This window comes from Xenopus laevis, chromosome 3L (genome assembly GCF_017654675.1).
Source record: "Xenopus laevis strain J_2021 chromosome 3L, Xenopus_laevis_v10.1, whole genome shotgun sequence".
Classification (NCBI taxonomy): Eukaryota; Metazoa; Chordata; class Amphibia; order Anura; family Pipidae; genus Xenopus; species Xenopus laevis.
In genome coordinates, this window is record NC_054375.1 from 51,315,704 (window position 1) to 51,343,419 (window position 27,716).

The 27,716-nt window shown below is 37.3% G+C and overlaps 1 protein-coding gene across 1 annotated transcript in view; it reads right to left on the reverse strand.

Moving 5' to 3' along the window:
- Window positions 1–5,336: 5,336 nt before the first annotated feature.
- stk32a.L (serine/threonine kinase 32A L homeolog) overlaps window positions 5,337–27,716 on the reverse strand; it is a 76,747-nt gene continuing 54,367 nt past the window's right edge. The window contains exons 7-13 of the mRNA XM_018252186.2: window positions 26,413–26,502; window positions 17,221–17,318; window positions 16,644–16,760; window positions 14,676–14,801; window positions 14,045–14,173; window positions 8,522–8,586; window positions 5,337–5,932 (exon numbers count right to left, since the gene is read on the reverse strand). Coding sequence (XP_018107675.1) covers window positions 5,833–5,932; window positions 8,522–8,586; window positions 14,045–14,173; window positions 14,676–14,801; window positions 16,644–16,760; window positions 17,221–17,318; window positions 26,413–26,502 — 725 coding nt within the window. The 3' untranslated portion in view covers window positions 5,337–5,832. The remainder of the gene's footprint in view (window positions 5,933–8,521; window positions 8,587–14,044; window positions 14,174–14,675; window positions 14,802–16,643; window positions 16,761–17,220; window positions 17,319–26,412; window positions 26,503–27,716) is intronic.

Genomic DNA, 27,716 nt, shown 5'->3' on the forward strand with positions numbered 1-27,716 from the left:
CATACCCTGCTGTCATAGGAATCACTGCCTCTAATGAATCCCATGGAAAGGCTGCCATATTTAGCAAAACAGTGGGCTGCACATTCAGTAGATGTACTGTATATTCTAAAGAGTAGTTAGAGGAGTAAATGAGTTAAAAGAGTAATGGCATTCAAATAAAATTAATTATGTCTCAAAGCTCTTTATCCAAAGTTTAGTTTGCATGTATTCTGCTGCAGCCTGGAGAAGCCTGTGACTGATTTAACTATGAGTGGAAGGGATAGGAAACCTTGGTTGGGGAAAAGCAAACAAAACCAGTGAACTTTAAACATACAGAAATCATTGCAACCTGAAAACACTTCTTAAAAAAATGGAATGATATACTGTAAGGGGTAATGTTTGAAATGGAGCCGTTGTATTGTATTGTACTTCTGATGTATCATCCTGAATTGCTAAACTGTATAAAGCGCACCAAAAATAGTAAAGGTAACCCTTAGAGAATTAGTCACTCTGCCAAGTTCTCCGCTGAGTATTAGTCTCAACACTGAATACTTTCAACACTCATAAAAAACATAGAATGAAAATTAGCATCAGGGTCATAAGGGTTATTACAATTGAGATGATCTAATGTGAAAATGCACTTTGTGAGATGTATATGTTAACGTTATGTATTAAACTCTCCAAAAACTTCATGTAACCTTGTTATCTGCTGAAGTCTGATAAAACATGGGTCATTTTTCAGCCCAAAGTAATTGAAGAAGAAAAGACATTCTGTTTGGTAGAGGCTGCCAGACAGTAATCATTCAAGCATACTCTCTTTTATATAACCAGTGTTGGACTGGTCTGCAGGACACCGGGATAAAACCCGATGAGCCCAGGCCTTTATGGACTTTGTCTGAACCATCACCTCTCCTCTCCCTCGGCAGGACCTGATCATAGTGCAATGGACTAGAGGAGTGCACTAAGGCCCAGACGGAAAAGGATGACCACAACAGATAAGGTTCTCAGATACAAAAATTACCATTTTTGGGAAGGATGGGATACTATAACATCATCAAGCCCCAAATAAACAATAAACAAGGGGTTCGTTTTACTATAAAACACCTTATTTGCCAGTTTTAATTGAATAATATTGTCCTTCCTGTTATCTTTGTTATCTTTCTTCCCTATTGACAGTGTAAAAATGGTGTCCAGTGGCAACCCAAGGCACAGCAGCTTATTGCCATAAGGTTCATCTAAAAAGACTAACGATAAACGTAGTTGACTTACTTGCCGTTTAATATTATTATTTTATTATTAATTATATTATTAATAATATATATTTTTTTACCTAAAACTGATACAATGGCGCTATAGGCCACTAAAAAATGGAATATCTCTCTTATCCTTTGATCATCCTTAACTACCACAGAGCAATATTACATTATATTTCTTTCATGGTTGGTCTTTTATATTTATGTCGCACTCGCAAACCTAGAATAAAAAACTGATATCCCTACAGAACTCCCATGATGTACAGTATATAGGCCTAACATATTCCAAGCCACAGCGATCAAAGAAAATCAGAACTGGACTACCTTAAATATTCACTCTGCTTGGCTCCTCTTAATGACACGCCAGTTGTGCAATGGCTTCCAGCTCATTGCTGTTCCCTGCTGGCATGTACTTCTTTGCCAAGTGCTGTCAATATGACAATCCTTTCTAGGAAACAGACTTGTGATCTGCTTAAAGAGTGTTGCTGACACTTGGATGGGGGGTTGTTAAATGGGGCATGTATACTTCTGCTGTGCCTATGATCATTTAAACTGCCAGTAAAAGCAATGGTTTATTGAACATGGAGTTTTTTAAGAATATTTATATTAAACAAAGAATGAGGATTGCATAATGGTATTATTTCTGAATAACACAGCATGGTGTGATAGTTTTAGCATATAAATGTCAAGTGGAGAAGCAGGCTTGCAGTGAGCATTCAATGACAATGAGTATCCTGGTGTGGTCCTGTCCCAAAATATACAGAACCTTTAATATGTGTGTAAATGTTGCACTTACAGTGGCTTTGTTTTATCTTTTTCATCTGTATAGTCAATCACAGAGAAACAAGGTCAAGCCAAAGTATCACCTATTAAAAAGGGAAATGTTGGGCACAAGGGTGGATGAGTGGAAGCATCTGTTTGGGGTCTCTATGATTACTTTACCCATTTATAAATTTGCATCTGGGCAGTAACCCATAGTCAGTGACTGACTTTTTCAGCCAGCTGCAGGTTGAACAATAAAAGCAAACATTTGATTGGCTGCTATGGAATATTGCCCAGAGTTTTGTAAACGTGCCCCCCTTGTATGATTTTTATTGCCTGCTGCAGTTCTTATTCCAATTCCAACCATGGTAATATCTACATATCTGTTCTTCCCCTGTCTGCAAGGGGTTTTCGTCCCCTCTAAAATAATATCAGTAGATTTATTGGCTACTTATTAAATTGATCATTGTGTGCGTGTGCATGATTGGTACCTTATAGTGTAGGTTCAAGCTATGGAATGAAGAATATCTTTAAAGGCACCATGTAAATGTCTCAGTGCTATATTAATACAGGCTAAAAAAAATAAATATATATGACAGCCACACTGAGTAGATGAGAATAAAATCTGTATTCCCACAGAAGGGAGGGCTTATTCTTATCCCAGTTGAAATCTGCATGTTTCGGAAAGGAGATGTGCAGATTTTTTTTTACATAGCTTTCTCTCTTTCTGGTTGTACTGTTGCCTGTTGGGAGTCAAACAGAAATAGCACCTCCACAAATAATGATAAAGGCGCAAAAAAGCCTTCTTTATTAATACGCCCTACTTGGCATAGTTTTCATATGTATATTATAGATATCAGTCACACACAGTAAGCATGAATTGCAGTTCTTGTCTTTTTTATTATTAGTGGTAGCTTGACATTTTGCAAAGTAGGTTGGCCTGCAGTGTTTCATAGTAGTTGAGTAGCTACATTATGTTGTGGCTAATGCAACTAGAAAAGATTAGGGTATACCCAGAAGGTCATCTGAAGGGGTAAGAGTGCTGAGGCATCATACTTACATTTAGCTGGTCATGTGATACGTGGGATAAGGGTTCCATATGGCGACTGCCTGGACATAGCTGTGGTTTAGAGGCACTTATGTGCTTAGGTAAATCAATTAGCTTTGTCAATAACATGATGCTTTTTCCGCTAAACAGAGTTTGTACATGTATGATCTCAGTTGAGCATGGGATCATGGGACAATCAAGGAAGGAGATCTTGCCATATATTCCACATTTAAAACTGATTTATTCTCTTTTTTAGCACTCCTGAAAATTTAGCAATACTGGTTTCTGGTTATATTATTATAGACTGCACCAGTTCGCCATAGGCCATTCCCTACCTCCTATATCAAATCTAATTGCTGCTCAAAGTGCATTTAGGGATTCAAACCTATCATAATCTGGTTAGAGGGATGGAAGACTTAAATTATGAGGGTAGACTGTTGAGGTTGGGGTTGTTTTCTCTGGAAAAAAGGTGCTTGCGAGGGGACATGATTACACTTTACAAGTACATTAGAGGACATTATAGACAAATAGCAGGGAACCTTTTTAATCCATAAAGTGGATCACTGTACCAGAGGCCACCCCTTTAGACTAGAAGAAAAGAACTTTCATTTGAAGCAACGTAGGGGGTTCTTCACATTGAGGACAGTGAGGTTGTGGAATGCACTGCCGGGTGATGTTGTGATGGCTGATTCAGTTAATGCCTTTAAGAATGGCTTGGATGATTTATTGGACAGACATAATATCAAAGGCTATTGTGATACTAAACTCTATAGTTAGTATAGATAGGTGTATATAGAATTTATGTGAAAGTATGGAGGAGTGTGTGTATGGATGCTGGGTTTTCATTTGGAGGAGTTGAACTTTATGGACTTTCGGAGGGATGTAATTAAAGTCGCAAAGCGCAAAACAATTTGCGCTGATAAGACTAAAAAGCCACATCTCGCAATGTAATATTGTTCTTTAAACTGTTATTGCATTGCGAATTGTAATTGTGCACTCTTAAGAAGTGCTTGAAGGTGTTGTAATCTTTAGGAGCAAACCTAGCGAACTATAAAATTCGCAAACAGTCTTCCACTGTCGGAAGTGGTCGCTAAACAGTTTCCGTGTTTGCAAAAGCTATATTAAATCCACGCAAAGCAAAATTTGTTCGCGCAAAGGCATAACTTTTCGCATTGCGAATAGTTTTTCCGTTAGCGACTTATATTACATTCCCCCTTTGTCTTTTTTCAACCCGATTTAACTATGTAACTATGTAACTAACTATGTAACTATAACGTCAAACACAATTTTTTAGCAGATCATTTGAAATTATGAATCCAGCTGAATCTCAAAATATAAGATGAACACATAAAGGAGCTGTGCATATAATAGGAAATGTGCTCAAAAGCATCTACCTGTTTCCTACAATATAAGTGTTTTCATTTCAGCCTGCTTGAAGGTATGTGCGATTTTGCTGTGCTCGTGTATATATACAGCAAATAGTAACCCCCAGCACCAATCAGCGGAAATTATTTACTGCACAGCTGATTGGCTGCTATGGGTTACTAGACCAGGGCAAATTGTGATCATTCGATCTAAACAATAAAGTCTGTGCCTTTGATGATGATAATATCAATGCAGGTATAGTATTAATAGAAACGAGACAGAGACATTATACGAAATATATCTTTTTTAATACACATGCCTTGGCTCTTTCTGTAACAAATCAGATAGTCTGGCTCACGAGTGAAGGCGACAAAACAAATAACGACATTATACAGATACTATTAGACGTTGCATAATAATGTATTGATGTCTATAAAACAGCATCTCTGAGATTTACTCCAGTGCATATCATTAAGGTATGTCTTTAACAAGAAGTGGTAAAAACATTTTCTACAGAAGGACATACAAACACAAACTTTTGATCTACAGTAAATGAGTTGAATTATTTCCATGAACCTGCCTTCCATACATGGCAACAAATGTCCCTGTCTTTGTATATTGCTCATTAACTCCAACAGGACTGGCACTCCCACATCTCCGTCCCCAACATCAAAGGGATTATTTATGAATTCAGCTACAAGTGCTCCTATTGACATTGTGGAACCCTGGAGCTATTGACAAGCTGAACATGGCAGTAATTCCAGGGTTCAACAGCAGTGCAGTCAGTAGGCACCAAGCTATGTCATTTTAACTCCTGGTACTGGAAGTGCTACTACATGCACATGCAATTGGGTTCATTTTCCTGCACTGGACATTGCCCCAGGTGTCACTCCCTATGTGGAATTTTGGTGAAAATGCTGAATTATGGGTAAAAAACATGATGATTTCTGTTTTCACACTGCACGTGCAGCTGTAAATGACCCTTCAGTTCTTCTATCTATGCTTAGAGCTTATTGACGTAAAAAACTATTGCTACACAATGAAATGGTTATAAATATTAAATATTGTAGTTATTTTTAAGCATATAAAAAAGTACTTAATTACTGTAAGATAGCTCTTAAACCTATCTTTTGTGAACCCAAAAGCCTCAGCAGAATAATATGTAGCGGCAAATGAACTATTCTGTAACTGTATACCCATCTGCTAAAGAATGCCTATAAGCAGGTTGCCCACTCGCATAGTATCTCAAGACTCTGGTGAACACACCTATATCAACTATGACTTTAAGCATCCTCCTTACACCAAGCGATCTGGCTCTGGATCTCCAGAGAGATATTTAGGTGTTTTGTATTCATCTCAAGCAACGGCTGAGCCTATGCTGAATGGCAATGGCCACGTATTCAGTGCATATGTAGGAGGAGGCGTTTATAACTGTGATAGATTATTGTTCTTTCCATCGTCATCCTCTTCTTTGGTCTGGACCACAGTCAGGCTTTCTCGGTTATCATTAAGATCCTGTCTACTCCTGAAAAATAACCCAAATATAATTTATTTTCTTGAATCAAGACAATCCATTGATAATTCTTTACAGGTGTATACATAAAAAAATAAAGGGATCACATAAAGAAGCTGGACAACTTATTTAACTTCATGATATTACAATGAAATATTCAATACATTATTTTCAGTAATAATGACTAATATGTTTCTGGTATGAAACAAATCTGAAAACAAAGCACTTTAATTATAGGAAAAAAGGGCCAGAATAATTTATTCAGGGGTGAATTTCAATGTTCTCTCACTGTAGGCACACTCAGTGATGGCACTCCTTTATTATGGGGTTGGTGCTTGCAGTTAAGAGAAATTGTATTGCTCATACGTCAAGCCAATACCTATGTTCCCTCTAAACTGTGCGCTTCTGTGTAACAAATTGTGGTGTGCACAATGAATTTTATGTGAAAACACAAAAGTTTGCATTTATTCTAACCTGAGCCCACAGTTTTTAAAAATGTGCATACAAGTTCAAAATGTGCGCACAAAATAATATTTTTGTGCAGATAGCCGATAAGGAATTAGAGGGAATATTGGCCAATAGCAGATGTTTTCTCCATGGTGCACCACTGATTTTGTTGTAAATTTCTAACAGTGGTTAGGATTAGCAGTTAAGCAATTAGTGGAGTCGTATGGAAGTGGCAACCCAAAGTGGTTTCAAGTCAAAATTCAGCGACAGAGATAAACCGCCACTTAAGGTGGTACATGGGGAGATTTAGTCACCTGAGATAAATCTTTGCTACTGCTGGTGACTAATCTCCCTAAATGCCTTCCCGCTGGCAAGAATGTGAATTGCTGGTGGGATGGCATAAGCATCACTTTGGTTTTCTGAAGTCGCCCGAAGTTGCCTCATAACGAATCTTGGGCAACTTCGGAAAACCGAAGCAATGCTTATACCATCCCGTCGGTAATTCACATTCTTGCCAGAGGGAAGGCATTTAATGGATATTAGTCACCCGCAGTAGCAAAGATTTATCGCAGGTGACTAAATCTCCCTGTGTGCCACCACCCTTCACAGTATATAAGATAATTACAACCACAAAATGACTAAAGAACTGCCTATTTTATCCTGTGTCCTAACCCTGAACAAATCCTTTATTTATAGGAGGATCTAAAAGATAATAAGGCTTGTTTACAAGCAGAAAAATGCAAACCACCATTCTTTTGCACTTTGCACACTGCCTCCCTGCCCAACTGAATAGTTGCAGGTATTTAGAGGCCTGCATTCAGCAGTAATATATTCATAAGGGGGAGGCAAAAAGGTAGTAAGGACAGGACTGGCATGCACCCACCAACGCTGCAATCTGCCTCTTGCACCATTTTTCTTACTGTTTCCCTCTTAGTACTCTTGCACTTCTGCCCTGGGTCTTGATAAATGACCCCAAATGTGTACTGAGAGTTTCCTATTGCATTTCTTAAAGAACTGCAGACCATTATCGGGCTAGAAACAGTACACAATGTGTTTAGCATGGAAACAGAGAAATAACTATAGATATATTTAAACAAGGTCACCAATTTACTAACAAAAGTCCTAAATTGCACCAGTACAGTTACCAATAGCAACCGTTTTGAACGGTCTTCTACAAATTATTAAAGAAAAGCACACGTCTGATTGCAGCAATTATTTTGGTAAATCAGATACCACAATTTTTAATGCCTATCATTATCTCAGACTAAGAGAAATAAGGGTACATAAAAACTGGCAGACAGACAGGTTAACTTGCACTGCAATCCTGTTTTGAATATGACTTGAAAGTACAACATTGAAAATTCCATTGACACATCATATATGCAGGGATGCTTCTGCCACGAGGTAACCATCCATACCATATATTTATCCCTGTCTGTTTAAGTATTATGGATAGCACTTCATGAATAATGCCTGGTATGCAGGCAGAGACACAGGCTCACTTACTTAAATGGGAAAAATTTGTTCTAAAGCAACAGACAACCAATCAGCAGATAGCTTTTCAGCTACTGCAGGTTGAGTAAATAATGCAAATATATGATTGGTTCCCAAGGGTTACCCAGGGGGATGCATGTCATCCCTATATGTATTTGCCCTGTAGCTGTGAAAAGAGGAACAGTCAGAGATGTAGCAATTCACCTGTACATGTAGGGTATAGATTCATTTAATTTCTTTTATTTATTAGTTCTTTGAGATATAAAGAGACTTACTGGATTTATCTTCAAACAATAAAATCACATTGTTTAACCGTTGGGAATTTCAAATCACTGAGAAGAGTTTAAATCACGTTGTTGGACAGGGAAGATCATTAATACCTGCTTCTCCACCTACCAATTTTCTCCTAGCACAATCACTTGCTCCTGCAATCAGTCTGGGACTGAGAGATTCACAGCAGGGGAATAATGGTAAGGTTGAAGGACACCGCAAATAAGTTATAGCATATCAGATGTATCAAAAACGATAAGAAAATAATGATAATAATAAAGAATTTTTTGTAGAACAGATTAATAAGATTGCACACGGTGCATTTTTTTTTTATTTTGCAAGAAGTTCCTCTTTCATATTATAGAGTGTGGTCGAGTTCACCAAACTTACTTTTCTCTATTAAAAACAATGAAGTCTCTCTCCACGGAGTCCAAGTGTTTCTGCAAATTGCCATTCTTCAGCAATGGATATCATGTAACAGGGAGGCAAAAGGAATGAACAAAGGGTAAACGTTAGAAAGGACAGAACAAAAATACTTTAAAAGCTCAAAAAAATCAATAACGTCAGCGTTACTCTCAATGTGCCCTTTATATATTTGATTTATTTAGGTAATATAGCTTGCACATATTGTCTTTAAGATTTGTGCATACAGTGGATACAGTTTTTACATTCACATATATTTCTTTAAATAGGGCAACTATTCTGAACAACTAACTCACTTTGCATGACTTATATCTAATATCATCATTGCCAGGCCATATTGTCAGCAAAAATGATTTATGAGCCTTTGTAAACATAGATGGATAGACACGTGGATATATACGAGTAGCATGCACCACAACTTGTGTGCAATTTACCAATACAGATGATGAACATTTGATCTCAGTTGCATTTTGCTGGCATCAGTGCGTGTGCGGATTGGCTCGTGTCCATCACAGCATTAGTGTTTGATTGATTAGGTGCAAACTGTATGCACGTGACGCATCTGAAAGATATTGTATGCAACCTATGTTACCTTGATAAATCAAATATATAAAGGGTACAATGAGCGTAACACTGACGTTAACACAAAGGGATCCCTTGAAGCAGCACTTGATAGACTGGATAAAGACATACTATTTAATAAATATGATACAAAATATGCAGCCAGAAATAGGAACCCAAATAAAAGTCTATAGATCATATCATATTTCTGGCAACAAAAGGTATACAACTTAGACGTGCTACTTGTTCCAGCAAGGATAGGGGTTAACTGCATGTTGTGTCTCTGCACCAATCCAGTGCCATCACAGATACATTTAGGGGCCGATTCATCAAGAGTCGAATATCGAGGGTTAATTAACCCTCGATATTCGACTAGGAACTAAAATCCTTCGACTTCGAATATCGAAGTCGAAGGATTTAGCGCAGATAGTACGATCGTACGATCGAAGGATTATTCCTTCGATCGAACGATTAAATCCTTCTAATCGAACGATTCGAAGGATTTAAATCCAACGATCGAAGGAATATCCTTCGATCAAAAAAACTTAGGAAAGCCTATGGGGACCTTCACCATAGGCTAACATTGACTTCGGTAGCTTTTAGCTGCCGAACTAGGGGGTCGAATTTTTTTTTAAAGAGACAGTACTTCGACTATCGAATGGTCGAATAGTCGAACGATTTTTAGTTCGAATCCTTCGATAGTCGTAGTCGAAGGTCGAAGTAGCCCATTCGATGGTCGAAGTAGCCCAAAAAAACTTCGAAATTCGAAGCTTTTTACCTTCGAATCCTTCACTCGAAGTTAATGAATCGGCCCCTTGGTGTTGGTGGTTTTGGGTGTCTGAAGATCATCTGCAAATTTTAGTTGGAGCTTTACCGAAATAGTGTTTCGATTGTTGGCTTGTCTGATCCTGTGTTTTGGATATCAGTGGCGGTTTTTCCACGGAAAGCAGTGGTGGTCAAAACTCCCTTTCGTGTGGCTGCCCTTTAAATGAATGGCAGGCAGCAAGGGCAGTTTTCTCCTCTTTATCAGTTCAGTGGAATTCTGCCGGAGAGCTGTTATCTTGTTACCTGTCCAGGCTGAACTGACAAAGCTCTGGCCACATCCGCTGCTGGGGAGTGGGGGTACTGATATCAATTTACAAGGCAGCGGCAAAGAAAGAGTGCAGCATGTTCAAAGCACAATTCAGAGACTTTGAAAACCCTGGGAACATGCTGAAATGGCCTAACCGATGTCTAGATTTTAAAGTTCAACATAAAGAAATTCATTTGCCGTTTAAAAAAAAATTGATTTCAGGATCCCTTATCTGGAAACCCGTTATCCAGAAAACTCCAAATTACAGAATTGCCATGTCCCATAGACTCCATGTTATCCAAATAGTCAAAATTTTTAAAAATGATTTCCTTTTTCTCTGTAATAATAAAACAGTACCTTCTTCTTAATCCCAACATGGGGGCAAATTCACTAACCGGCGAAAATTCACCAGCACTGGCTTCGCACACATCGCAACACTTCGCCATGCGTAAATTCGCCTGGACAACGAAAATTCACGAAGATCCGAAGTTGCACACAGGGTACCGAACGCAGCGAAATGACGCTCAGCAATTCGAAGTTACGCTAGCGTTGGCTAATTAGCATACGGCGTGCAGTTAAAGTACAATGGCCGTATATGCTGCAGCAAATACATTACACTACACAAGGCCAGGGAACCTTAATAAAATTATATAGAGTTGTTATAATGCCCTACACATGTGCCCATTGTATAGTTTAGGTGCCATATGTTAGCAAATGTAGGGGGGAAGGAGGGTACCTCAAAAAAATCTTTACAATCTTTACAATCTTTTTCAGTCTATCACCCTTTAAATAGGAAAAAACGCCAGCGTTTTTTGGGACTTAGAAAAATGTTCAACTTGTTTTTGAGGAACTCCTATCTACTCTATTGCACTTCGCCTGGTCTGAGGTGGCGAAGGCAAGTCTGGCGATAGAGGTGACAGTCAGTAAATTGAAAAACATAGTGAATTTGCGTAGTAAATCTCTTTTCGCCAGAACGAAAATTCGCCTGGCGTTAGAGTGCGAAGTTGCGCCAGAGCCTATCTCATTGGCGAAAATACACCAGCGAATTTACACCAGCTACAGTTAGCCACTTCGCCCTTTAGTAAATTTCCCCCTAAGAGATAATTAATCCTTAATGGAAGCAAAACCAGCCTATTGGGTTTATTTAATGTTTACATGACTTAATGTATGAAGATCCACATTACTAAAACATCTTTAAACATGTAGGCTGGAGGAGACATACAACCCCAGATCATTTAAAAAATTGGGGAAACACGTGTAACCTTAAAATAGAGGTAATTCTATAGCCAGATAAGTCGTATTCTCCAGGCAGTGAAATCATGAAAAGAAACTAAGACCCACCCATGGTTAAAGCTAGGGTAAAATGAGCTGTTTTTTTAGTAACCTGCTAACCAAAGTAAATTACCTGTGTAGCGACTATAACCAATTAAAAAATAAAAACCCCAAGATGAATGTTGTTTGAAAGGATTGTGTGTAAATTTTCCAGGTTGGAATTGCTGGCATCTACCAATAAAGTATAGCTGCCCTTGCATCTGCTGGAGAAATAACTGCGCTCAGGCTTTGTTCAGCAATACTAACCTGAGAAACTGCAATGGATCAATTCATGCTGAATGCTTATAATGTAATTAATGCTTAGTTACAGCACAACCTAAAAAAAACACTTATGTTAAGTGAGCTAGAAATCTATCGCTTGGGATTTTACATTTTGTCAGCCGTTTGTAGTTTTCATTAATCAAAATGAAATGCCTTACAAGCTAGCGAGGAACTCGGCATGTGCCATTTACAGTTTCTTAAAGCTTTCATGGCAAACTATAATAACAAACTGGGTATAATTCAAATGACTGGCAAACTATTACTGCTTCAGTAATTATGAATTTCAGAACTTAAGCGAACATTATAATGGGCAGATTTATCAAGGGTTGAATTGAAAATTTGAATTTTTAAATTTAATTTTGAGTTTATTGTAGTGTAATTCGACTAGGAAATAGTCCAAATTCGAAATTTAAAAAAAAATGAAATTCGAATTTTGAAATTTAAGAATTCCCTTTAAGAATTCAAATTCGACTAATCGCCATCCAAAACCTGCCGAATTTGTGTTTTAGGCTATGGGGGACATCCTACATTAAATTTGGAGTAGTTTGGTGGATTTTTGAAAAAACTTGATCCTATTCACCCGTTTTTTTTTTAAAAATAGATTTTTTTAAATAAATTTCAATTGGTCATTTTTTTTACGAATTTCGAGTTTATGGAAGTTCCCGGGAGCTTTAGAAACTCGCATATACTCAAAATTTGACCCTTGATAATCTGCCCCTAAATGTGTACTGATCAATAACCTGTTGCTAGTTGTCTTTCAGTATTTTCTCACGCATAAGCACTATATTCTATCTGAATGGGATGCAGAATCATGGATCAGTAGATAGTGATAGTATCACTTAAATCAGCAATTAAATATAGTTATCACTTCTTCATCAATGCCTTTGATTTAAAATAAAAAGTTATATTTCTGAAATTTTTTTATTTACAACACAGAGAACGGCCTCATGTTTCAATGCATCAAAGGATTAGCTTTACCTACAAAACTTCCGTAATAAGGGAGAGTCAGCTTCAGGCCAATAATATAGACACTGGGAGGCACATTCACATTAAAGGTCTAAATTCAAGTTCATATGAGTTTTTAAAAACTCCCATAAACTCCCATGAACTCGAAATTCTACCAATCGCAATTTAACAAAAAAAACCTAAACTTTCAATAGAAATTTGAAGGCTGTAAACAACTCCAAATTGATCCCAGGACGCCTTCCATTGACTAAACCAGCCATTCGGCAGGTTTTAAGTGGTGAATTTTCGAATTCGAGTTCTTAAGGGCCAGTGTATGATAAATCTCAAATCGAATTTGAATTTTTAAAAAAACTTGATTGAATTTTAACAACTCCCTAGTTGAATTTGACAGTTTTGCCCATAAAAAAAACGTAAAAATTCTAATTCGAAAAGTCAAATTCAAATTCAAAATTCGAATTTTCACTTCGACCCTTGATAAATCTGCCCCTAAGGGTCAGATTTCTCAAAATGTGAATTTAAAGCATAATAATTTAATACTTAACCATGTTCTATTCATTCCTATAGTATTTTTAGAACCGTATTGATCAAATAAGTTTCTAATTTTCACCCATTGATAAAAACAATCCCATTGGAATGAATAGAATGTGAGCGAGTTTTTATTTATTAAGGTCTAAACTCACATTTTGAGAAATCTGCCTGTTACGTTCTATCACATCCCAAAATCTGCAAGCAAAGGAGCGTAAATGGCCAGAAGGAGAATATAAACATTTAACATTTAACATATACAAAAACCTGCTTAGAAACAAGGGGAAACAGGGTGCTCGTTTGGATAAATGAAACCTCAGTTTATCATAGTCCTGCATCCTTACTTCTTATATCCTGTACTCAGGACTGTGCTAGTCAGCAACCTAACTGGCCAAGTAATCAATTATCAGTTAACTCAGTTAATCAGCTTGATATGGCAGTGACTTTATACTGAATGTTCCCGATCATCCCCAGCTCTTTACTGTGCACTGCACAGGGGTAAACATTGTCCTGGTTTGGCGGAGGACTCATGAGTGGTCAGTACTTGGTCAGCGGTTATGGGGAATTTTGGGTAACTCAAGTGTCGGGCAAAGATTTAAAGAGACATTTTGAGACGTTCACATTGACAACTTTGTAATCCATCTGATGTTTGTCAATGGAAAGTTTTTATATGAATTAACAAAATATAAAATAATAGTGCATTTAATTATTTTATCCTTATGTATAAAAACAAACTCTAGAGAAAACTAGAATGTCTTTGTTCAATTTCCTACCAGAGTTGCGTTAGACTTCCCAGTGTCCTTGACTCTCTTTGCCAGCCTCTTCTTTTTCTTGTGAAGAGGTTTCGATTCCAGTATCATTTCTTCAAGTTCAAATGTTGGATCACAGTTTAGTCGGCCTTTCTGTTTGGAGAAGCACAGAAAACAGACGTCGCTGGACTCAAGAAGGTGGACAGTGGAGAGCGGGGTAAAAGCAAAGGTTGTTTCAGGTTCCTTTTTAAATAGGCAGCCATATTATTAACATGTATTTATATAGCGCCAACATATTGCGTAGCACTGCATCCATTTTACATGTACAAAGTGCAGTGGAAGAAGGTGACATTTTAACTTCTGATATGTAACTAACCATTTTGGCAAGATTATATATTTTTTTTTCATTTGGTTCCTCAGAAAACCGGCATCTGGTTACAGATGCTAGGGTGGGTAAGGATTTGTGCATGGTTCTCTTTTCAAAGGAGGAGGATTATCAAGTTCATGCATCGAATTTAAAGGAAATATATTATTCTGTATTGCTATTAGTCTTCTGTATTGGTATGAGTGCCCTTGGCTTCTTTTTGGATATAATATTTAGTGGTTCTGACTTTGGGCAGCAAATGACTTCAATGAGATTTGTTGCATCGCTTACCGTTGGTATAAATTCTGGCAAGAGCTTTTTCTGCAGCACAGCATCCCAGTTTACATCTGATAAATAAGGGAAGTCTTGGATATGTTTTAGGTTGGAAAACCGATCCTCTGGGTTTCTATCTAACAGCTGTAACACAAAAGCAAAACTGAAAATGTCTGTTTTGCCAATAACCAATATAATTGTCATAGAAGAACAGATGAATGTAAATAGTTTATATGATATTAATAAGAGCATATTTAAACTACTAGTAAGTAAATATTGTACTTCTACCTCAATATAAAGGTGAGCGTACACTCAATAAGGAGAGGCAAGAGTGGAAAACACACAAAAACAGGGGTTTGTTCCCAGCTCAAATAAACTACATACAAAAAAAGGGGAAAAAATAGATACATGAGCTACACCATCCTCCCTTAGTTGAATATAAACAAGAAGGGACCAACAAAAGTCAACTACAAATATACTATGATCAATATAAGAAATGAATAATCCATATGTGCTAATTTGGTAGTTTAATATTGAAGCTGCAAGAAATCAGAACACAAAATTAACGTAAAATCCCTCTTGTTTACATGGAAAGCAGTGATGAAGAACTCCTATCCCCCTGCATTTACTGTGTTAGACATAGTAATTAAGAAGGAATGTATTATGTAGCGAGACTGACTTGGAAATTGGGCTTGAAAGATTGGAGCCCATCCCCCAATGGCTAGAGCATACCCCCTCTTCCAGATGCAGAACAATGTACTTAATCCTCACTGACTGGCCTGGACAGGAATTCCATAGGAAAAAATGGTATAAGAAAATAAACCTGCTTTTAACATAATTGTCTGTTTTGTTATTTGCATTGCCATTTAGCAATGCACCCTAGTGTAGTCAAAGGCATTGATGCGACCACCACTACCTCATTGCGAATTATGACACAAATGTAGATGGGAGCTGTAAACATCTAATGCTCCCCAGGTAATTGTACTAAATGATCTGTTTTATGACCATGTGAATTACACCATCTATTGTCAATCTGAGAAGAAAATAACTGGAGAATGGAAAGCAGGGAATAATGACTAAAGGTCTGAAGAAAAGCATAATGTGATGAAAAATACTACATGTTTTATTAACAGCCGTTGTTATGGGGTAACAACGGAATCACTATTCATGTAAGAAAATGTGACTTGTATTTCAGCAAAGGTTTCACTATTCCTATATAGTCACTTTGGGTGTCTGTTCATGGCAAGTCTGAATTCAGGGCTCTGAACTAGCTATATACAGTGAAACCAGTACAGGGGCCCTTGAGGATTAGGTTAATGACATACACAGTTTATTCTCTACGGGTTTAGATCCACCTGCCACCACAGTGTACATTGAAGTATATGACAGGCAGAATAGCTGGGTATCGGAGCTTCTCCTCTACACGTGCCAGACCTTCCTATATCTTCAGGGTAGTCCTCTTCCCATGCATGCAGGGCAACAGGATCCAGATGAAATTTACCCTAATCAAATCCAATCATGTGATTTCATTATAAGTTTAAACTGCATGCTCCTTTGAGGCAGGGACTGTCAATGAAGAACAATGTCTATTGCTACCTAATTGAAGGATGATGATGATAATAATAATAATAATAATAGTTATTATTATTAGAGATGCACCTAATCCAGGATTTGGCCTTTTTCAGCAGGATTCGGCCGAATCCTTCTGCCCAGCCGAACAGAATCTGAATCCTAATCTGTATATGCAAATTAGGGACGGGGAGGGAAATTGCATGACTTTTTGTCACAAAATCTTTCGAGTAGGATTTGGGGGTTTGGCCGCATCCAAAATTGTGGATTCGGTGCATCCCTAATTATTATTATCTTTCTTTCTTATTAACAATATTGGCATCAAGTAGGTAAAACACTGGCCTGGTGCTGACCCTCACTTCATACTGTGGTTGGTTACTGTGGAATGCAATAGTATTCTGTAAAATAATGACCTACTTTGTGTAGTAAGGAAACAATTTCTTCAGACCAGGCAGGGGGATATGTCACAGTGGCTGTATGAAACACGTGGACAATGTCTGTTGGAGCCGTGCTTGAATGAATATGAAAAGGTCTCTGGAAATGCAAGAACAATACATTTTAGTAGTTTTCTTCAATCATTTTTCTCATCATACATTTTTCCAACATTCCTGGAATGTCAAGGAACTCCAAGTATGTGTGTGTGAGTCCCTCATCTGGGAAACTTCTGCTATTGTTATGCTACGGGGGAGCTGACATACTGAATTGTAAGACTTGGCTGTGAAACATCAATTAGATCATAGTAGCTAGAGAAGTTGCAAAATTAAAGATAATATAGAATGGTGAAATCAGAACAGGGAGTGTTGGAGATACTGTACACCCTATAAACACATATTTATAAGCCACTTGACATGTAGTCCATCTGTAATGGTGCATATAATTTAGATTTTGAACCACAGTCTGTAGCTTAAGAATAGTAATATGTGCGTCTCTGGTACCTTTATGCACAATCTGGTAATAGAAAATCAGTATCAGTGCAATGGATTCTGTAACTTACTCTGCCACGAAGAAGTTCATAGGCAGTGACACCTAATGACCACCAGTCTACAGCAAAAGAATAGCAAATTTGTCCTCTGGGGTAGAACATCTCTGGAGCTGCAACAAGAAAATATATGTCAAGGTAAGTATATGTCTTAGTGTCTTCTCACCTCAGATGCTGGAGCAATGAAAACTTTCTTCCATGTGGCAGGGACCTTTACCCCATTTTTAAACATGAGTTCAATGAATATGGTTTGTGCTGAACATCCTTTTTGCCTATTGTTTTAATTACAAAATATCTGGGCAGCAAATTGGCAAATGAGGTTCAATGTTGATAAATGCAAGGTTATGCACTTGGGTAATAACATAATAACATTTTGGAAATGAGAGTTATACACTAAATGGCAGTGTGTTGGGTGAATCAATTGAGAAGCATTTGGGTATTTTTGTGGATAACAAGCTGTTTAACTCTAGGCAGAGTCACTCAATGGCTACTAAAGAAAATAAATGTCTTGCTTAAAACAGGACATAAATTTGAGGGATGAAAACATAATTTTTCCTCTTTATAGGTCCCTGTTAAGGCCACACCGTAAATATGCCGTGCAGTTTTGGGCTCCAGTACTATTAGTGAGATAAGAGTGTGCAGAGACCTGCAACTAAACTAGTAAAGGGGATGGAAGATTTAAAGTATGTGGGTAAAAACTGTCAAGGTTTGGTTTGTGAGGGGTCATGATTACACTTTACAAGTACATTACAGTACATTGCAAGTATATTAGAGGACATTATGGAAAGATAGTGGAGGATCTTTTTTCCCATAGAAAAGATCAATGAACCAGAGGCCACCCCTTTAGACTAGAGGAACAGAACTTCCATTTGAAACAGTGTAGGGGGTTCTTCACAGTGAGGACAGTGAGGTTGTGCAATGGTCTGCTGGGTGATGTTATGATAGCAGATTCTATTAATTTTTGTAAGAGTAATGTGGAAGATCAACAACATTTCATGAAATTACCCAGAAAAGGAGAGAGAGTTTTAGTGTCAAATTGCTGGGAATCAACTGACTATGTTTTACATCTTCGATGACCCACTCCTTTGATATTTCCAACATCCAGATTTCATTTGTTAACAAGGTAGAGCTCATAGATTATGGTAATCTCTTTGTTTACCCAGCCATAGATCACAATTCAGGTGGAACAATTGATTCCCAAACTGCACCAACCATATTAAAACATGCAAAAATACTATTGTTTAACCTCTGGTCCCTGACACCCTCCAGGCTTAAAAGGAATTATACTGAATACAAGCAAAGCTGGAGAACGTGATCTGACGAAGGCACCCCACTACTCATATGGTGGGATTCCCTCAAATATAAAATGTTCCCTTTAAACTCCTTGATCACTCTACCTCCTTCTGCTCTCCCTGTGTTTCCTCCAACAACTATTCTAGCCCACCTCAAAAGTGTTAAAAAGATGGATAAAACACAAACGCATTTATCCCTGTAACAAGTTTTGCAGTGTGTACAAGTTGTTCCATTTTAGAACTCCATTAAAAATAAAAGTTCTACAATAGGGATAACTTACTGACCATTCCTTGTCTTCATTTTCATGGTCCAAGGAATTAAACATACTTTTTTTTATTGCAGTTTAACTGAATTTATTTTAACAATAAGTCAATGTGTCACAAAGCCTGGGATGCTTCAAGAGCAAATAACAGCTTAAGAACACAGTGCTCCTATGCTCTGTGTTCTTAAGATGACTATTTATGAGTATTTATGATTTATATAAAATTTCATCCTGTGCTGTAAGATATTTGAAATCCATGTTTTACTGGATGCAGTTACAGAATTCCCTGTGGCCAGCAGTAACTCCATAAATCCTAATGCATAGTGACTGATATATATATATATATATATATATATATATATATATATATACGTATATATATATACGTATATAATATATATATAGATAATTATAGATTTTTGTCAATTCAGATGAAGGATTCTGTGTGAGACCAAAACACTGTGTAATTCTCTCTTTTTTCCTGCATGTACATTTTTGTTTGGCATCCTAGGAGGGCTGTCCATATATGCAGAAAACACTGAATTATACAAAGTTCTAAAATATAGAAAAGTACATCTACTGTCGAAATACAAGTAGGATTTATAAAAACAAGGCCTGTTAAGGATTATTTTAATTTTTCTATTATATTATAAAATACATACTATTGTAATATAATAATATGATATATAATTTTATTATATTATTAGTTTTTGTGTAATTATTGGCAGCCCACCCCCCTTTTCCCGTAAATTCTTTATTTTCAATTTAAGGAATTGCTGTTAATAAAGAAATCGGGAAAAACTTAACACAAATAAGAACATGCAGCTGTAAACTTCTGAGTGGGTATGGTATTTCTTCCAATATAGCATAATGAGATAAAATAAAAGCTATGTTTCCCCCCAAGAGTGATTATATGAGCACGATCATGAACAAAAACAAGAAGAACAAGAGATGAAGGTGGTAGGAATCAGAGATATGTCATTTACAAGAATGATGTACTGAAATGGTCCACTACAATAAAATGAGATGGCTGAAATGAAGAGGTCTCAGAATATCCATTGGCATGCAAGGTTTAACTAAATTAAGTAACTTCACATTAGAAATTAAGTTAGCAGTATGTCTCTATATTGCCTGGGCCCAATAAAACTTGTTGACCAATCAGTATTTGACAAAGATCGGTTCAGGTCCTTTTACCATTTTCCAGTAAAACTGGAAAGTCATTTATGTTTAAGGTCTTGCAAATTAAGATAAATCTGGGAGATTATATGATCTGGTGATAGAAATTTTTATTTGCCAGGATGGATTGGAAACAGTGCAATTACAGTCACCCAGTTGTATTTCTCTTCCTGTAGTTTTTACAGAAGTAGATTTCCCTGATGCCAGGCCACATGACCTGAAACGTGTAGGATTAGAAGTTGCTACAGGAATTCACCCAGGGAGCAGGAATAAACTGGCCATGCAACCCCCTGATTGCTTGCTGATAATATCAGTGATTACCGTGATTCCCCTACCCAACAGACCCAAAGGAATGTAGGAGCTGAAAAGTACGGGTTCACAGAGGAGGAGAAAAACCTTACATATTGGCTATATTACTAGGACTCAGGATGAATGCTGATAAGTATGCTAATTACGGGGGTTATTTATGAAAGGTTGAGTTGTTTTTTCCACTAAATATGTTTTATTGTGAGTAGTATTTTAATGAATAAAAAAATGTTAAATGTCTTTATAATCTGCACTATTGGCGCTCGCCATTTGTTTTTTTTGTCTACTATCGATTTAATATCTGGGGGCCTAGTGCCTCAGAAGGGCTGAGCTGCCAGATGCCTTTAAAGGAACGCCAGGTTTTTAATACAGAGATGGCGCTGGAAACGTGTGTATCTTTCACCACAGTATAAATCTGAGATGTTGGTTATATGCAGCTGGTCCGCAATCTGAATTATTAATTAATAAGACATCATGTTATATCCTATTTTCTAGCCAATCTATCAGTGTAATTGATAATGTAATCCATCACTGCCTGTCCTATATCTGTTATATTATATGCTTTGGTGGTATCACATTAAGTACTTCTTCACTGTACATGCAGATACATTTCTAAATAATTTCTGTAACACGATAACTGAAGCGTATTATTTGGTGAACAAGGATCCTCCTGTCCCCTGTGTTTACTTCCTCTTCCTCTTTTTGTAAAACAAATGCACAATAAAAAAAAATATACGGGGGGATGTCATTAAAGTCGCAAAGAGCAAAATAATTTGCACCAATAAGAATAAAAATCCACATCTCTCAATGAAATATTGTTCCTTAAACGGTTATTGCATTGCGAATTGTAATTGCGCATTGTGAATGTTAATTGCACATTCTTAAGAAGTGCTTGAAGGTGTCGTAATCTTTTGGAGCAAACATAACGAGTACGACCTTTTTTAGTAGGAACTTTTATTACATTTACTGCGCAAACCATAAAATTCGCAAACAATCTTCCACTGTCGGAAGTGGTTGGACAGTTTCCGGGTTCGCAAAAGCTATATTGAATTCGCGCAAAGCAGAATTTTTTCACGCAAAGGCATAACTTTTTGCATTGCGAATAGTTTTTCCGTTACCGATTTTTATTACATTCCCCCGATAGAATTCAAATGGATCCCTAAACAAAGTTTTTTCCTCCTTTTAAAGGGGAACTATTGTGAAAATGAATATTTATATCAGCATCAGTATACTGAAATAAGAAACTTTCTAAATACATTCACTGAAAAATTCAGTACTATTTCTGAAATAATCAAGTTTATCCTCACTATCCCTAAACCAGCATCTATTTCTCTTCATTCTCTCATCATGCAGGAGCTGGGTGTCAGTTAATCATTGACAGTTAGGGGGTTATTTATCAAGGTCCGAATTTATCTCAATATCGGCTGCTACAAACTCTGATCTAACCAACTCAGGTTTTTAACGCTTATTTATTATTACATTTTCCCGAAAATTACCTTGCGGGAAAAGCTCAGATTTTCACGATTTTCTCATGAATTTTGCCTGAAATCTCGAATTTTTCGGAGTTTTCATCCGAAAGCTCCAAAAACATTGTGAAATTTCCCGAAACCCCCAACACAACCAATCAACGGGACTGTTTTCATTGACTTTTATGCAACCTCGACAGGTTTGAGATGCCGTGTTTTTATATTCGGGCTTTTTAGCCCTCCGGGTTTGATAAATTCCGAAAAATTCGAGATTTTTTTAAAAGCCTATTATAACACAAAAAATCACGAATTTTTCGGATTTCTGAGAATTTCAGGTATTCGGAGCTTAATAAATAACCCCTTTAGATCCAATATATCTAAAGGGGGGCTCCTTTTGCCTAGAAGATGTATTAGAGCTCACTCTATTAAAATCACCAGAAATCCTGTCTCTCTACATGCAGAATTTGTGCATACGGCAGTTGTTTCGTTAGATTTTGTTTGTACTGGAATCAGTTATTTGAGTGAGCTCTAATACATCTGCTAGGAAAGGAAGCCCCCCCTATAAGATATATTTGGATCTAATTCTCAATGAATATCTGACATCCAACTGCTGAATGAAGACAGAATGAAGAGAAACAGATGCTGAGAGAGGGATAGCGAAGATAAACTTGATTATTTCAGATACAATGCAGACTATTTTTGTATTTAGAAAGTTTCTTATTTCAGAATGATAGAACTTATATTACATTTTGATTTTCGTGATAGTTCCCCTTTACTGTAAGTTTTAGTTATAAGGCTGAACAACACATTTTACTCAGAGAGGCAAGAGAGCAATTACACTTGCTTGATCTGTGCTTATTTACCATGCATGTTAGTGAAGGGAATGTAACAACACCTGCTGGAAACATACGTCAGACTAATTACATGGTAAACATGCTTACTGCTAATTGTTTTGACACTAAATTAAACTTGCTAAATACTAGCTAAAAATGACTGGGTCCCAAATTCCATTCACGCTCTAATAAATATGCATGTTTTGTTCCTCGCATAAATGTTGGAATCCTATTTAACATCAATAACAATTACTGGAAGGCACGTTATATTTGAGCTATTTAATAGACCTGAAAAATTGTCTCATCAGCAGATTATGGTAGAGCAGTATGTGAAGCAAAATGCAAGACGGCAGTAAAGTAGTACTTAGTGATTTTTATGTTAGACTTGGTAGTTCACCTCCACTGACATTGACTTTACACAGGCATTTCTAACTTCCAACCTCCCCATATATCTAACTTTCAAAATATGACTCTACGGGTCTACAAAGTCTAAAAGTCTGATTTTATACTAAAAAACAAAGCCTGAAAACTTTGCATTTCACAATATTATGTTTGTGATCTTACTAGACAAATGTAATTGTCTTTTATGAGGAGGTGAGCAGAAACCTAGACATTATGTGGCAGTGGATGCGATCTACTTTTTCAAAAGCATTATATATAGTGATATAGTATCACAAAGAAGGCTAATTATTCAATTAAGGATTATCATACATCAACATCATAATAGCTGTACTTAGAAAATTAATTGGCTGAACGTAGATTAGAAAAAGTAGTGGTAAAAACATTTTTAATGGGACCAGCATTATTAGTGGAGTACCACAGGGGTCTGTCCTTGTCCCTTTGCTTATATATATTTATTTATTTATGCATGTGAGTGTATAGATAGGTGTCACACACACACACACACACACTCTCTCTCTCTCTCTCTCTCCAGTGGCGTAACTACCGAGGGAGGGAGCAGGGGGTGCGATTGGGCCAGGGCCCGCACCCCCTCAGGGCCCCCCCGGCAGCTCATGCGCCACGATTCCCGGGCGGTTCCGGGTGTACGGAGGGGGGCGGGCGCGTCCTGCACCAGGGCCCGCCCCCCTCTAGTTACGTCTCTCTCTCTCTCTCTCTCTCTCTCTCTCTCTCTCTCTCTCTCTCTCTCTGGGGGTCATTTATAGATGCTGAACATAGATTTTTTTTCTTTTTTATACCCAAATTAAATCAATATAATAACTGCCAAATTAAATTATACAGCTTATCCTTTCTATAAAATAAATCAGGTAGATTGTATGGATTGAGTTTCACAACCAGATCTTGTATGGTCTGTATTGAACCACACCAATCACGCCACGCTGGTTAAACAGCATAAGAAATTTTACCTGAAATAGGAGGGAGTAACTCTATGTATAAAAAATTGTTTATGTATAATTAGTGTTTGCTACTTCCAGGAAAACTTAGTAGATGTAAAGTGGTTAAAGCTATTATCTAATGAAAGAAAGTCACCCATGTCTGTACATTAATTACATTAGCCTTAATGTGCAATTGTTTCCAGTTTCCAGATTACAGAAAGTGAATTATATGCCACATTGATATCCACTTGCAGCAAATCTATTGTTTGAATTTGGTTAAAAAGTACTTTTACAGCAATCTTAATGTACAGTATAAGCAACAAAAAATTATATCCAATTAAAATGGAAGCTATTTTAATCTAGTATTAAAATTAGATAGTAAATATAATTACTGTTATTATGTACTCCCAGTAAGGTTGTCAATTCAAGGCCCAAGGCCACAATGGGTTATAACAAGGAATGAAACAAGGAATCTTGCCTTGTAAACCCAGAATTTAGTCACTTAGCCAGAAACTTAATTCCTAAAGGTGAAGTCACACAAGTTACTAGTAGCAGCTACTTGTCATGGCTACTAAACACCAGAAAATACCCTGCCATGGATAATACTGAGACTTGTCTCTGCTAAAACACACATAGGGACAAATTTACTAAAGGGCGAAGTGGCTAACGCTAGCGAAAATTCGCCAGTGTGATGTAATTTAGTTACTTCGCCGATTTACTAACGGGTGCTGGTGTAAATTCACTAGCGGTGGACCTACTCTAGTGCTACTTCGCACCCTTATGCCAGTCGATGTTGCACTATAGCGAAGGGACATAACTACGCTAATTCACCAACTTTAAGGTTTTACTGAATGTTACCTCTTTCTCCAGAATTGCCTTCAGCACCTCAAACCAGGCGAAGTGCAATAGAGTAGATATTTTTTCTATATCACAAAAAACGCTGGTGTCTTTTACTTTTTCAAGGGTGATAGGCTGAAAAAGATCGTACATTTTTTTGGGGGTACCCCCTTCCCCCTTACATTTCCTAACATATGGCACCTAAACTATACAGTAGGCACATGTATAGGGCAAAATAACAACTCTATTTTATTTAATGAAGCTTTCCCAGGCTTGTGTAGTGTAATGTATTTGCTGCTACATATATGTCCATTGTACTTTAACTTGGCGCCGTATGCAAATTAGGTATCGCTAGCATAACTTTGCTTTGCTTGACGAATTAACGGTAGCGCAACTTCGCTACCTTTCACTTCCCTGTGCGCAACTTCGGATTTTAGTGAACTAGCGGCTAGTGATGGGCGAATTTGCGCCATTTAGATTAAAAATTAGCAAAATTAACGAAACGTCGCTGGCGTCTCGTTTTTGATGCCGGCGACAATTTTTTTTTACGCCTGCGAACTTTCACCAGCGAATTTTCACGCCCATTTCGCAAATGTATTCGTCTGCAGCGAATCGCTCAAATTTGCCGCAAATTCACGCCTGACGAATTCGCCCATCACTATTAGCGACGCCCTAGCGAAACATCGCCTGACAAAGTAGGGCAAAGCCAACGCTGGCACAACTTCGAAGGTAAGTAAATTTGCCCCATAGAGACAATAATCAGTAAATTTTCATCATTGTCTATATTTGTAGCTGCTACTAGTAGCTTTGTGTGTCTTCACCTTTAACCACTGACCCACTCCTCCACCGGGATGCTGGACCAGTACTTTTGCTAAACCTGCCTAACCATAAACTGCTTTTTACTCTTCTTTAACCTCAGCACCTTTACTTTTCTAAAATGCCTGTGTTATTTCTACTCTGTAACCCTGAGCCATTTGTTCTCTCGAAAGAATCCATTTTATATACTTCACTGAACTTTTAGTTTTAGCCTCTGAGGCACTTCTTCACCTAAACTACTGAGCCTTTTGTTCTCTATTCTCACTACTTAGCACTACTTCTTTCCTTCCCATTAATCCCTGAGCCATTCCTTTTTCACAGCGACTCAGACATTTGTTCTCCTTAATCAATAAGCCACTCAAGTCTCACTCAAGCTTCGCTACGAGATGCGTGCTACCCATTATCTGTTATAATGACTATTTCAGATGCTTTCTATTATGATTCTATTCTTTTGCATATTAACTATCCTAGCTGCTTTTAAGACTGCAGCACTGTTCCAGCTAACTGATGCCTCCCATGAGAGCTTGCCAAGTACAGACACCACACAAATTGTTTAAGGTACTGAGCTGGCAACAGCATATTTGATTTGTAGGTACTGCTTTGGCTCTGTAATGAGGATGATGCCATAAATGAAGTTCCGATGCATTTTGGAAATGACTTCATGATTAAAAAGCCTTCAACATCAATAAGGAGTTTGACAATGTTACGACTGTTTAAAATTAGTTGAGGCTTTTAGATCTAATTAAGATGAGAAACAAAAGCCAAAAGTTCAACTGTAAAATTGGTCCTACCTTTGTAAATGATACATTATTTGTCCTCTATTCATTTTACAATTACAAGGTAGCTAAGAGCATATTTAAAGAAATCCAAGATCCAGTACCTACCCATGTAAGGCTTTGTTCCAGCCACCGTGGTTATTATTGTTCCTTTACTGACCAAAGAAGCGATATTGAAATCTGTGATATGTACATGTCCTACATAAAAAGAGAAAACATGAGATAAATGCCAATCCCAGGTTTCTTCAGACCTTTAAACAAATATATAACAATAAGATTAAAATAATAGTATATTTTTATTTAAAAAAAAAGATCAAAAAAGTCAAATATAAAAACATCATATATATGACCGCTATGGATTTTTCCTGCTGCTTGGTGATGTTGTTAAATCACGAGTAAAGAGAATAACAGCTTGACAAACATTTTTGGGTTTAAAACATTTTACAAAGGTTTTCAATGTCAAGGAAAATGTGATACACTGGGTAGTGCTAATATGTTGGGCATTAGCCACTGTATAACATTTCTAACTTTTCCCCTGGACCTGGTGCTCCTGTTTGGAAAAAATTACACCAACAAAGGAAACATTCTTACTTAGTGCCGTGTCACCATCTTTTCAGTATTTCGCATTGCTCCCTGATGGCTTCCTTTCTATTTCTTTTTATATGACAGGGGTCTGTTCCTTTTTATACATTTCTGTATAAGGCAGACAAGGTATATTTTTGTTGCAGACTCAGCCTGTGTATTAAGGTGGAAATATTTTTCTTGGGTAATGGAGGTTCCAAAGGCATAAGAACTCGGTCAGTGATTGCAACAGCGTGATTAGAGTAATAAAAGTACCCGAGCCCCATGGCAACATTTTTAAGGGCCTTTAAACCTTCCAGAAGATGACTTAATTTGAACTCTTGAAATTGTACATAATTTAAGGCTCCACAGGGTCCCCTAGCAGCCTCAGAGTTTGCTTTACTATTGTTAGGCTCAAAGTATGGCATCAATGAGCCAGGCAACACATATAATATGGGGTCTTGTTAAGTCCCGACTGTACTAACTGAACCTAGAATTACGATTGACATGCTACACTTTAAGGGCGATTTGTTAATTGCAGTCCAGGGTACAAAGTGCAAAAAACAGCAATATTTTGTATTACTTTTTTTAATTCCTGCATTCAGCATTGCTCTATTATGTTCCCATACATATGTGCCCACTCCTGCCTTCTACTAGTCACCTAACTTGTCTGTCATTGAGATTTGCTCATTAGGGAGCACAGAAACGCACCACCAAACGCAAGAGTTATTTGACTGAGCGCTAAGGGGTCCAATTTGACATTTAGGGGCACATTTACTAAGCTCGAGTGAAGGATTTGAATATAAAAAACTTTGAATTCCGAAGTTTTATTGGGGGGTTCTTCGACCATC